The sequence below is a fragment of the Bombus pascuorum genome, chromosome 6 (genome assembly GCF_905332965.1).
Source record: "Bombus pascuorum chromosome 6, iyBomPasc1.1, whole genome shotgun sequence".
Lineage (NCBI taxonomy): Eukaryota > Metazoa > Arthropoda > Insecta > Hymenoptera > Apidae > Bombus > Bombus pascuorum.
In genome coordinates this window covers 3743893-3756990 of record NC_083493.1, presented here as the reverse complement: position 1 = coordinate 3756990, position 13098 = coordinate 3743893, and the positions used below count along the sequence as shown (strand labels likewise).

Here is a 13098-nt window from a genome sequence, read left to right as displayed (position 1 = left end):
CTAGCATATTTAAATAAACTTAATGAGTTCCTCCTTTGCGGCGTTGCCCATTGTTAATGTTAAAAGTATGGCACATTTACTCTTTTAAAGCATCGAAGAAAGAATGCATCGCGGAAGGATACAAAGCAATGGGGCTGACTCTCTTAGGCAATATTCACGCGTATGAAAAAAGAAGTAACAACTACGAAATATCGGATTAACCTCTAGCTCCGGTCTTGTGAGGCGAAGCGGGGAAACAACAGGAAACATCCTGGACTACGGCGATGTCGTTGACGACGACGTCAACCTCGACGATGAGACGCACGCGCGTGGAATTGGAGTTGAAAGGCCTTGGACCACGCTCCGGAGGATTCCAAAAGCCCCCGGCCAACAGCCACTTGGTGGAATTCGAAGCACAATGCCAACAACGCGGAATTACACCGCGGAACCGTAATGATAGCGGCTTAATTAGTGCCTCTCTACTTTTTCATGCATCGGACTGTCATCCCAGGTGCTACTAAACGGGGACAGGATATCATATAACGCGTTTAAGATAGAGAAAACTCAGAGTTTCCATTGTTTCCCTCGATGGTACGTAACTCGCTCGATAAGGATGTTTATTCGAATAATCGAATAATTTGTTTCGGGGATAATACGTGAACGTATCGCACTAGAGTAGCTAAATTATTATTTAACGCGAAGTAAGGTAAGCGTAAAGATTGAAAAAACTTCTTATGTACAGTATTTGTTTTCATCACAGTTGGAATACCAGCGTGTCAGACTTTAGAGAAGACATTTTGTACTGAATAACCACTGTTTTATGTTCATTCATAATGAATAAAAGAGGATAGTGAACATTTTATACGTATGGCTTCCCCAATTTTGTTAAATTGAAAACATGATGTTTTATGCCCATAGAAGTATGCGAGTTCTTTTTCAGAAAAATTACTGAGCGTAATTCGCGCCGGTTTTTTCCTCAAAATCATTTTGGCTCGTATACAAGGAACGCTTTGTATTCTTCCGGTATGACATAGATTTTTAACAATTACCAGACTGGTACGATATTTCGTATAATCCCGAGAACACGACGTCAAGTTTAATGTCCGATATCTCGTGCTTCAGTTCATTCTTTTCGAAATCCGCTGGTTCAGATTTTCCGTTACCAGTCCCATCCCAACAAATCGGTAGTTTTCGAAGCACAGGTTCAACACAAATAAGGAATTACATCCAAATGAAATGTATGCAAAGCAAAGCGAAACATTTATGAACTAAATAAAATAACAATAAAACCGGAATAAGAAGATAAGTTAATACCGTGCATATAATTTTATAAAAATATCAACGAATTTTTCGCACAGAATAGAATATAAAATTTTAGTAACGGAAAATTATTAAATTGAAAACATGTATATAATTTTATTAGATAGATTTTATTTTATAGTTATATTTACCCGCCACAAGACACTTAAACTAATGAAATTTAAAAGTCAGCTACGCAAATACAATCGCATATACACGTATGATAACGCGCAAGAAACAATTGCTCCGGTGTGTAAGCACAAAGTTCCCCGATTCTCGATCAAATCCGCGCTACTACAGGAGCGCAAAACTTTTCGACGCTCATGAAACTTTCGAACGTGCGATCAGCATGTATTGGTAAGTTTATAGTGGAAGGGGTGAGCTCACAGAGGATTAATCTCACATTGAGTCTGCGCGCACAGAATCCCGATAATCAAAAGCGTTGATACTCTCACAACAAGCAACGTTATATAGTGCCTAGTAAATGATCAGCTGACCTGTTCCATCCCCGGAGAGAAGAGAAACGCAGTATCGCCTGGATACTCGCGACGAATTACGCAGATTAGAGAACGATTTTTCTCTTTTTATCTAGCAATACGAAAGTCTACCAGTCTGTGGCGATAGATCACAGTCGAACCGATAAACGATCGTGAAATCATTTAACAAACGAGTCTGCATAGACAGCTTCGAATTAGCGCGCAAAAGTTCAAATAGTTCTTTACAGTTCAAGCGAGGAACTATATTTCCAAAACGAGTCGAATATTTTATGCTTAAATAAATAATTACACCTGTTTAATCACAGTCACGCGCAATAATAACTATACATACGTGATTTATTTGTTGAAAGCTAAGCCTCACGATCCAGTAATCCTGACCAGTCTGAAACACTTTTGAATCATGATATCAGCGTGTCCATCGTTGGTCAGTCGAATTCAGCACGAACACCAACGTAAACAAACGGTTCATAATGCCACCGTACGATTCACGAATAAACATAGTAAAAAAATCAGAAATGTCCCCGTTTCACGTTTCTTTATTATCTTGTGTCACATGTTTCCTTAAGTTACGCACATGGTCCTGCTGAGAGAAAAAAAATCGGCCTGATAAGAAGCCTGATCGTGGTGACCACATCTCGTGTCCTGTACCACTTTGCTCATCCCACTGTCACCGTAACACGCGGCACGTTTATCGCTGGCACGCGTCCGGCGTTACCGACGGAGTAAACTCGTTACTAGGTTAGAATTCGGTGAAAAGGGATCCCCGTGAGCGCACGCTACTAGAAAGCGGTCTCGCTTCTCCCCTCCCTCGATACAGACTTTCCCCCCTCTTTCACCCCGCATCGCTCGTAGTTTCCAGGATCTCGGGAAAACTTTGCTGGAAAGCGGCAGGCGGCACGAGCCGAGTGGGGGTTGACAGATACGTACACCCCATCCAGAGTTTGAGTAGGGGAAACAGTTCCCCCTCTCTAGCCCCCTTTGTCTCTGTGTGTAAGCATGAACGCGGTAAATAAAAAAGTTTCAAGTCACTCGCGAATTCGTCGGCCAGCAATGCGCAGGAACCAAGATGGCGCATTACTTCGCAAAAGTTTCTTGGAACACCTACGAATTCCCGAACAGCGATCACCGGCAAAAGAAAAGGTATTTACTCTTGAGCAACTTAGCAGCGCAACAACAAAAAATGATTACACGCTTATAGTTTAGATCTGATACTCAATTCGACGCTTTGTAAACCGTCTGCGAAACGAGTTATCAACAAATTCGCGGAAAGGAAACGATAATCAGTAGTATAGGATCCAATATGATCAGACAGGTCTGTACTCTATACTAGGAGAGCAGGACGACTTAGAACGCGTAAGGAACGCGTCGAGCTATTTCAACTCGCACCCAAAATTCTTCGAATTAAAAAGGAACTTGTCCTACTGTTTTTACAAAATGTTACATTTACGTTCTCTGTTACGTGCAAGATAGTTAATATTATATAAAAAAAATCTTTTATCTACTGCAATATCTAACTTTACTATGAAATTATACTCGTATTCGCTTTCATAAGACTTAGCGACACGAGTTTCCTCTAACTTTCCGCATGTAGAATAAAAGTCACGCGAACGTGAGTTACACGTGGCAAACATAGAGAAGAGCGCGGCATCGTTTGAGTGGTACAGAGAGCGCGACGACCATTCAACGCGAGGAAGCGTCGAAGCGGATCGTTTTAGGCTGCAGGGACGGTGGACCCCTGAAACTTAGAAAGTGCATACTCTCGATACATGCGATGATTCCCTTCTCATCGTCGGAGGCTGTCTATTTGCGGAGGTAGTCGTACCTGGTTGCTTGCCGCCTGCCCTCGTGGGAGCCAGCTAAGGGAAATCAATATCTCACTAGAGGTAGAGAATATGAGAAAGAGAGAGATGAAGTGGCGGGAGTAGGAGTTGGCAAAGGAAAAGCAGGAGAAAGAGAAGACAGAGAGAAGATGTAGGTGGAGGTGGAGAAGTAGGAAGGGTATAAGAGGTGGAAGAAAATAGGAAGTAGGAAGGAGAAGAAGGACGCAGTTTGCGCTCCGACGACCTCGCTCGCTCGTGGTCTTCCGCGGCCGTAGTGCCACGCGTGAACTCGAGTACCGCGGTAGCAGTACGCGTAACTCGTGCAAGAATCTCCCACTACTATATTCTATAGTACGCTATTACGCTGTTATTACCGGCAGCGCTCGGTCGGTCACACACGCCAGCACGGGCCGGTCCGTTCCGTCGGTAGCGCGTGCCGCGTGTGTTCTTTCGCGCTACGACAACCACCATCACACCGCGCACGCTACCTGGACAAACACGTTACCCCGCGTGTGTTACCGCGTACGCAGCCAACTCGTTCCAATCCTATCGGCCGCTTAGCGGGAACTGGAGACGAAAACCTTGCCCGCACCGCGTTGCCGTCCTCGCTCCAAACTCACTCTCATTCTCTATCCCCTTTGCTCTCTCACCCCCTGAATCGCGGTCTCGCTCTTGTCCTCTTTCTACGTTCGGCTCTCTCGCTCGCGCCGCGTTCTCACACTCCGCGCGCTTCTCAGCGAAACTTTCCCGGCGTCGGGACACGCTGCCGCTGCCACCACCACCACCACTACCACCACCGCCACCGCCAACGGTACCAACACCATCGCTTTTCTACCACCACCGCCACCCACCGCGCCGTTACCTTCGTCTTTTCGACATTTACCAACACCGACAACGAGATTCTCTACACATCTATAACGTTTCACCACCACCAGATTCGTCCCCCCTTTCATTCCGATTCTCCCCGGTTGGACACCGACGTTTCTCTTTCCTTCGTATATCCTACGTTTCCTTCTCTGGTTCTCTTTCAAGTTTCACACAACTTTTCCAACCACCCCACCAGAGGCACAGACAACGTCGACGCTGTCGCGACGATATACGCTATATCCAGCGCACGCGGATCTTTTCTATCTTTATTCCCTTTCGCTTGCTAACTTGCCGGTTCGCCCGTTCGCTTCCTGTCCTGGGAATGCGCGTTACAGTCTAAAGTACGCTTTCACGAATGTTCGCTAACGCTACAACACCTCATCTCTCTCTCCTGCGGCTCTCGCCTCCGGCTCCTTTCTCTTTTTCTCTGCCTTTCTCTGTTCGTGCATAAATGGACCGAACTTCGTGGAAAGCGGCTAAACCTCGTGTTAAGCACCGATTCAAAAACTCGACGACGAGGCAGCTTAATATTCGTGTCTGCACTTTTTATGTGAACACTTAAAAATCATTTCGCAATTTCTTTGATTGCGAACCGCTGGTACACGTTGTCGACGTGTATGACCGGTATAATTCCCTGAATTCATAATGTTGCCACCTCGTAAAGCGAGCAATATAGATTTTGCTCTCAGGCAGTAGGTCGCGTTGAATCAAACATTAGTACAACTATGTATGACAGTGATTTATCAGACGCGCAAGTACATCAGTAAGACGTTTGATGAACGTAAATTTTTCACGCATGCTGCAAAATTAACACGTTCACGAATATAGACTAGTTCGTATTATAGACGTTAATGTGATATTATAGACACGTAATACGGTGGTCGTAAACGTATTACCATATCGTATAATGAACGAAATGCAATCAAATGAAAGCTGACGCGAAACGCGAAAACCTTTCTCCGCAACCTATTAAAACTTCGCACGGGAAACTAATCGATTTGAATTAAACTTAATGCTCCTGAGAATCCCTTCCTGTTAGCCATGAAACATTTACATGTAAACACTGAAGTCGAACTTTCTTAACTTTTGGGAAACTTTCGAACAAATAGAGAAACTTTTTTGAAACAAACGTTTGCCTAATTCTCAATAACGAAAATTAAAGATTTAGAACTCATACGATTCTAAGCTTTGCGTAACATGCGACAAAATTTGATCCTACCCCAGGAAATCCTAGGAAATAGGAGCAGCTTTTCCAAGTATACCCAACGAATCGAAAAACTGTAAAAAGCGGTGAACCGACACTTTTCACGTCAGAAGATTTTTACGTGTGAATCATAATGCGGCAAATCTCGTAAGTCCAACCAACTGCGTCGGACGAGAAAACGTCTATTGTAGTGTGCATGCCTTAAGCAGCGGCACGCTTCGAGGTGGGTGGAAGGGAGCAGAAAACGGGGTGTGCGCGTGGCCGGACTCGTGACGCCTGCGTCAATCTGCGATTCATTGCCCTGGCAACGGCGACGCTCATCGTCGTGCCTTTTTCTCTTTCCCGCTAAGCTCGATCGCCGTTTCACTTATCTCTTTCGACATACGGATATTCCCATTTTCCTCTTCTACCGACTTCCGTCTCCGTCCCACTAGTCGCACTTCTTTCAACTGCTAGATGCTCCTTATTCTCGTATCACGAGAACAAACCATTGAGGTTTCTGCGACGTAACAAGTGGATATCCTCATTTCCTACACGATCATTTCCCGTGCTTCTACATCTTTCACTGTCTTTGCGGATTTCGTTTCTTCTACGAGAACTCGATTCGGAACGTTGTTCGACGTATCGTTTTTCGATAATCGCGCGTATTTGGAGCAATTTTCGACGAATACGAAGCCATCTAGCACGATTTCGATTCAAGGAAAGTCGAGAGATTATTTCAACAATGTTCATTCGAGATACATCTGCAAATTTAATTTCTGTGTAATTAAGAAAAGCAAACCGCATTTTGGTATTATTCTTAAACACCGCAAAGTAAGAAGCTACTCCTTTTCTTCTGATGTAGAAAAGAGAAAGGAACGTGCTAATATTTTTCACGCTTTCAACGGAAAATACACATTTTTTCAGTTTGATAAGTTTACGAAAAGTGCCACGAATTATTTGTAGAGAAACGTCACACAATCTCAATACCTCTGTATCTTTCACAATGAAAGTCATTCTCATTAATGCTTTCCTACATAATTAGAATTTAATACCATTTCCAGAGATTTATTACTATCCCGAAAAAAGATAAAATGAAAATCGTTCCGACATTAAAGGACGCAAATAAAACCTACTAAACTACGACTTACAAAGAACACGTATATTTCCTGGTGCACCCCTATACTGTCGGGTAAGTGATGCGTAACGGAAAGAAAAGGAGTTTTCCAAGTCTGTCGACTTAAGGTTCGAATCATGTTACCATTTTATCGACGAAAAGACGAGACTTGCTGGTGAAAAACATAACTTCCACCTTGAACGGTATGCCTTAAATGGTACATTCCCGTAACTAAAGAAATTTCTAGAACGTTCCTGAGTATACATAGTACTGCTACATACCAAGATTTCATTCTAAGTAGAATATCTACACCTAATGTAGCACCTCAGGAAAACTTCTTTTGAAGAATCTATTTAAATACTCTTGCTGCCCACAGTACTCGCGATGAACTTACCTAAATCTGTATCTAGGAAGACCCAGTTTCATTAGATTCGCAAAAGAAGAAAATCTTTCTAGATAGTCGCTCCCTCTTTTATTATATCCAGCACTTTCCACTTCCATCGATTGAATAACGAAGTCCCTTCCCCGCCGTTCCCTTTATCGCAGATAAAGTTCTCTGTCATAATAACTTTGACGTCTTTAAATGGTACGTATATCCGTAATAAATTGTTCTTGCAAACTTTCTAGATGGCAAGCTATATAAATAGTCTCGTGGAATCTCCCCCGTACCGTGCGTTTCCTACAACCCACCTTTGCCCCGAACCAACCTCAACCCCTCTTCGAGACGTCGCTATACTACTCTTAAAGATGCTTTTCATTGCACTCCTACACAGTGGAATCCGATCGATGCGAGTGTCCCGTTCTTTCGCGGGTAACTTGCTCCGTTCAATGTCCTCCTCCAACAAACCGGACCTCGAATCCTACTATACGCATCTTCCATTGTGTATTTCGCGACCTTATCTTCTTTCGTTCTCACTATCCCTTAAAATCTCTATCTCTTTCCGCATCTGCTTTTTCTTCGCTGTCCCATTCTTTACGGGCGGATACGAACTCTGATAGTAACCCTTGGAGAAGGGTGGTTAGCTGGATATGTATGCTTGTTCCACCAGTTCTCATGACTTGCAGTTTCGTTTCCTCTTTCAAAAATTTTACCACGAGAAGAGTTGTTGATCTGCCTTTATTGGTTTCTTCTAACCTTGTTGTTGCGAAAATCCCTACAGTTTCGTTCCTTGTACCTCTGCGGCCCTGTTAGCTACGTTTTAATCTTCTTGCCTAATTCATTTCTTTACCTCCATTGTTAACACTCGTTACGGTTTACATCGACTTAATTGACTTCTGCTTTGTTTCAGGCCAAGGGACGTCGACGAGATCGTAAATGTGAGCACGAATATGTATGTTTGTGTTTGTGCGTGCATTTACATAGAAGACTGATTGGTACGTGTGGTTGATTTATTTGAATATCGAAGATCGACGATTTGAATCGCTGAGAAATTCAATCGATGCAATATATTCAGAAAGATATAAACGATGAGTGTTCACAAAGAACATTTAAATAATAATAAGATATTGCTGACGATTCTATCAAGTTCGAGTACTTCTTTCACACCTTTCATCGACACCTTCAAAAAGGTTTGAAAAGCGACGACGATTAAACATTTTTCATCTTTGATTGAATTGAAAATACAGTCGAAGGATCATTTGAATTTTACACCGTGTTTTCGAGTACTACAGTGATAATAAATCTGAATCTATTACATAGGGTGGATACAATTTTCGTAAGCTAAATTCAGAAAAATGTCTATTCATTCCTGGTTCGAGACTTGGTACCTCTTCCGATTTACCGAGAGAAGTTTTGCATGCGCGCTGAAGTTTTCATCCGCAATTACTTGAACATCTAAACTTGCTAAATACTGTAATAAGACTTTCTCTCATACGTCACATCTGTTTAGCCGAATTAATGAAGTAAACTTACTTTTATTAAATACTGCTTTTGATCTTATGCTATTAATCGTCTGAGAATAAAAAAAGATTGAATATATTCTTGTAATATTAAATTTCATTGTATCTGTTATTTTTTTATCTCTTATCTTAACTCGATATATCGAATTGTTCATTGTATTTCTTTTTATAACAAAACCATTTCAATGCACAGGATAAAAATAATTATAGCAATAAACCATATGTTTATATGTACTTAGTAAACACTAATAATATCAATATTTGTACACATAGTATATAAATATTGTTGTAATTTGACGAAAAGCTAGAGATGTAGGAAGTAAATACTCGTATATGAAGTAAGTTATCAAAACGAGTTCAAAGAAGCTTTAAACCAATAGCTTGCAATTTGGAACCAATCATTGCTCTCGTAGTTTACCAATTTTTAAAGATACAAGCAATCGTGAACAAAAGGAATCCGATTTTAAATCGTTGATGCACACAGTTATTACCATCAGAAAACATACTAATCGAAATTCTAATTGCCTTACTGAAATCGTTTAATGGCATAACAAAAGAAATAACGCAGCTATAAAGAAATATCAATATTGATAAATGGAGTCACTAATATACAGTAGTCGTAATAGTCAGTGTTTAACTCCAAAATGTGCCAAAATACCACAGTACTCTGTTTCCAACAACGTCACAGTGAAATGATCTAGTGCTGAACAGTTTTAAAGACAACTCATATAAATAAATAGAAACACGGAAATCTTAAAATTCTTTAAGTTGCAAAAATTCAACTATTCTTACTATAATATCGAAATTATGGAAATCATAGAAAAATCTATCTAATAAAAGATATACGATACAAAGTCAATTCATTTCTTTATGTATAGAGATGCTTTTAAAACATGAATATCGCATTTGTTCTAATCCAAATGATACAAATTTTTTATAACGTAGTAAAAACATTAATCTATATTTGTTGCACAACAATTTTAACGTAATGAAAGTATTAAATAATTCCACCAATTGTACTTTGTCAAAAAGACAATTAAAAGGAATATGTTCACAGTCTTCAATGGCTATTATTAAAAATCTTAAATGGGAATGAAAACGGAATTATACGGTTTCAGAATCATTTTATAAATATTATGACGATAATGTATTAATTATTGAATAACGATCAGTTTGGTATACATGGTAAAAAGTAATGCCAAAAGTAGTAGACATCATATAAGAAACATGTATTTTACGAATTTGAATAACCTAAATGTAAATTCCCAGAATTTTAACTCACCAAACCATGTATGTAGATGTAAGGAAAAAGAAACTTACCAAAATAGAATTTCAGCTGAAGAACATCAATTTATTCTTGTATTTGATTCATGATATACATTTTTTACTTAGCGCCTGAAATTTTAGTGCATGAATCGATATTTTATCTCGTATCTCGTTATAGCAACTTAATACTCTTTATATTTAAAATTTGAATTCCCATCGTAAATTAACTTTGCCAACGTACCATGTGCGAGTCGATAAACTTTTTGATATTACTTCCTCTGCTGCTCTGTTAAGTTCCAGGTTTGATTATTAAATGATTACCTATAGACGTCATGATAAATACAAGATTAATAAGCATACTCAGTTAATTAAACGCTCCGAAATGATACCTGATCCTTAAGTTTCTAAAATTCCAATATGTAGTACCTTTACATGTAAATTATACAATCGCGAAAAGCATTCACTTTAAACGTTTGACTATTCTTCGTTCCCTATTTTACTCACGAAAGTCTATACGTTACGTTAATTGATATGTCACTACCGACATGAGTGCGAACGTTATAACTCGTGTTCCACAGAAGATTTAAAATTACTCTCTAAATTTTGATTTGTCTGCGCAGAAAATGGTGGGGAGATACGATGGAAGTATCACTGTGTTGCACCACGTGTCTGCTTGGAAAGTTCACAGGATAACCGATGACAGGCCACGTTGGTGTTACAGTTACCTACCATATTGACCATATTCAGATAGCGCTATCAAACATTCACAAGGTATACGTGTTGCATACGCGACTGGAGGACAATCTTATGTTACTTTACACGATACTTTAGCTTTCTGTTTTCGGTAGGAATGTTTTATGTTTAGGAAACTTTTGGCATTTTATCATTACTATACATTCTATAAACGAAAGTTTTCAAAATTAAACAGTATTTAGTACATACATAGTTACATGTATAACCTTTACCGTAAATAAGTAAATACTTCGCAAATATGTATCAGGAAACATTTTAAAGTTGAACAAAAATAAAATACATTTGTTAACTTGTATTAATTATTAATATAAGATTATGTTTATTTAACATAGTTCCGTATTATGTGTAGAACTTTCAATTACCGCACCGTTGTGTCGTTTCATATGTATGTATGCACTCTTGCCTCCATTTTTAGAATAGTTCACATAGTCATATTGGAAACCACTTAATCAGATTACTATTAAAAATCAGTATTAAAAATTCATCAAAATACTTTTCAAAATTGTAGTATTGTATATAACAGCAATTAAAATTCACAATAAATTTTTTGAAAAAACGAATAGTTTCAAATGATAGGATACAAATGATCATTAATAATATTTTGCATTTCTTTTCAATATTTTAAAGTTTTATTATAATAATAAATAAAAAATCACACGCTTTTTTAAATAAATAAATTTTCAATATAGGTGTGATAAATATCAGATGTATAATGTAGCATGAAAAAATATAGTATACAATCTTGAATTTGAATCTGCCGCTCTTGGTAATATCATTTTCTACTATACGGTTTCATTTATACAAATAAGTACTGCACAGCAGGATTTTATCTGACAATCAGAGATAAAGATAGAGTACGCAAATCATATATATATATATATATATATAATATATATATTATATATATATATATATAATATATATATTATATATATTAATATATATATAATATATATAACCATATAAGTGGATGCGATATCGGAATAACAAGAGAACGGTGCATAGACATCTCTTGTGTCTTTATCTAATCTGGCATAGCATTAACGCCAGTCGTTGATTAATGTTATAATTACACATTTATTATACGAATGTGCATGCGTTATTAGACAAGGACATAAAAAGTCTCTATGCAGCGTTCTCTTTCTATCCCTATATCGCTTGTTCAGCTCGGTCACGCACTCTATCTTTCTATCTCTATACTAACAATACAGTTAATCAACAAAGATCGTTTCCTGTTTCCATTACGCATAAAGATTACTTTTGCATTAAAAAACCTCAATTTGCTTTAATATTGTGCATATTATACATTAAGAACAATGTCTTATCAATTATATCGAAATACAACATTAGGTAATACGTTACAAGAAAGCCTCGATGAGCTCATTCAGGTATGTTCACAAAAATATGTAATATTGCGGTTAATGTTGTCAATAAACCAATTTTATTTCATCATGCAAACTATAGAAAATAAACATTAATATGATACACTTCAAATGAAAATTGTATAATCTATGATATTCATTTTATGTAATAATATAATATGTTATAGTATGGGCAAATTACACCTCAGTTAGCAATTAAAGTACTATTACAATTTGATAAGGCGATAAATCAAGCACTTGCAGCCAGAGTTAAATCACGACTTATATTTAAGGTAACTAATGTTCATATTTGATATTAATTACTTTAAATAACATTGATTATAACTATCATTTCTTTAAAATTTTTAGGCTGGTAAATTGAACACTTACAGATTTTGTGACAATGTATGGACCTTTATGCTTAATGATGTTGAATTTCGTGAAGTTCAAGAAATTGCAATAGTAGATAAAGTTAAAATTGTTGCATGTGATGGAAAAAGTATGTAACCCTTTATTTACTTTTATAACTGTTTAATTAACTATTTGTAATATATCTATATTTTGAAAAAGATATTGAAAACAAAAATAATGTTAGTAATTCTTATATTACTACAAACATAATTTTTGTACTATTACAGCATTGGATGGAGACGCAGCAGCAAAACGATAATATCTCTTTCTTATACAATTAAATATATCATTATTATTATATTATACTAGTTATAAAGAAATTTCATTATATAATATATTATAATTTTATAATAATTCAAATAATAGATAGTAAACAAAACAAACTATACATATATATTTAATATAGGTATAGAATTTCCATTTATTTTTGAATGACAATTAAATTTTGTTACACAACAGTTACAATCATAACACCACATTGAAAGTAGGAATAATAAATTGTAGCTGTCTTTTTTGTCATATCAAAACATAGCAATAGTTTTATTTTTATATTGTACTTGAATATAACTATCTAATCTACTTAGATTTTACATGTTATATTTACTAATAATTTATTTCCAAAAAATATAGAAATATATAATATAAT

At 37.4% G+C, this 13098-nt stretch overlaps 2 protein-coding genes across 5 annotated transcripts in view; one reads left to right on the top strand and one right to left on the bottom strand.

Annotated features, from left to right (window-relative positions):
* LOC132908170 (mucin-2-like) overlaps nucleotides 1–4275 on the bottom strand; it is a 304671-nt gene extending 300396 nt beyond the window's left edge. The window contains exons 1-2 of one of the 4 annotated variants that reach the window (XM_060961891.1): nucleotides 3970–4275; nucleotides 2107–2358 (exon numbers count right to left, since the gene is read on the bottom strand). The gene's annotated coding sequence lies outside the window, so the exon portion shown is untranslated. Of the gene's footprint in view, nucleotides 1–2106; nucleotides 2470–3969 lie in introns of those variants that run through there. The other 3 variants (XM_060961890.1, XM_060961892.1, XM_060961889.1) reach the window with 3 other exon arrangements.
* A 7399-nt stretch (nucleotides 4276–11674) lies between these two features.
* LOC132908248 (transcription initiation factor IIA subunit 2) lies at nucleotides 11675–13097 on the top strand. Its single transcript, XM_060962050.1, has 4 exons — nucleotides 11675–12068; nucleotides 12230–12334; nucleotides 12411–12540; nucleotides 12680–13097. Exons 1-4 carry the CDS (start codon nucleotides 11997–11999, stop codon nucleotides 12709–12711), a joined length of 339 nt encoding a protein of 112 aa, XP_060818033.1. The 5' UTR covers nucleotides 11675–11996; the 3' UTR covers nucleotides 12712–13097.
* The last annotated feature ends 1 nt before the right edge of the window (nucleotide 13098 follows it).

Excerpts from the sequence above, each read along its gene's own strand:
- LOC132908248 (XM_060962050.1), top strand. The coding sequence starts at position 11,997 with ATGTCTTATCAATTATATCGAAATACAACATTAGGTAATACGTTACAA. Across the intron at positions 12,069-12,229 it reads GCCTCGATGAGCTCATTCAG|TATGGGCAAATTACACCTCA; the intron begins GTATGTTCACAA and ends AATATGTTATAG. Across the intron at positions 12,335-12,410 it reads AATCACGACTTATATTTAAG|GCTGGTAAATTGAACACTTA; the intron begins GTAACTAATGTT and ends TAAAATTTTTAG.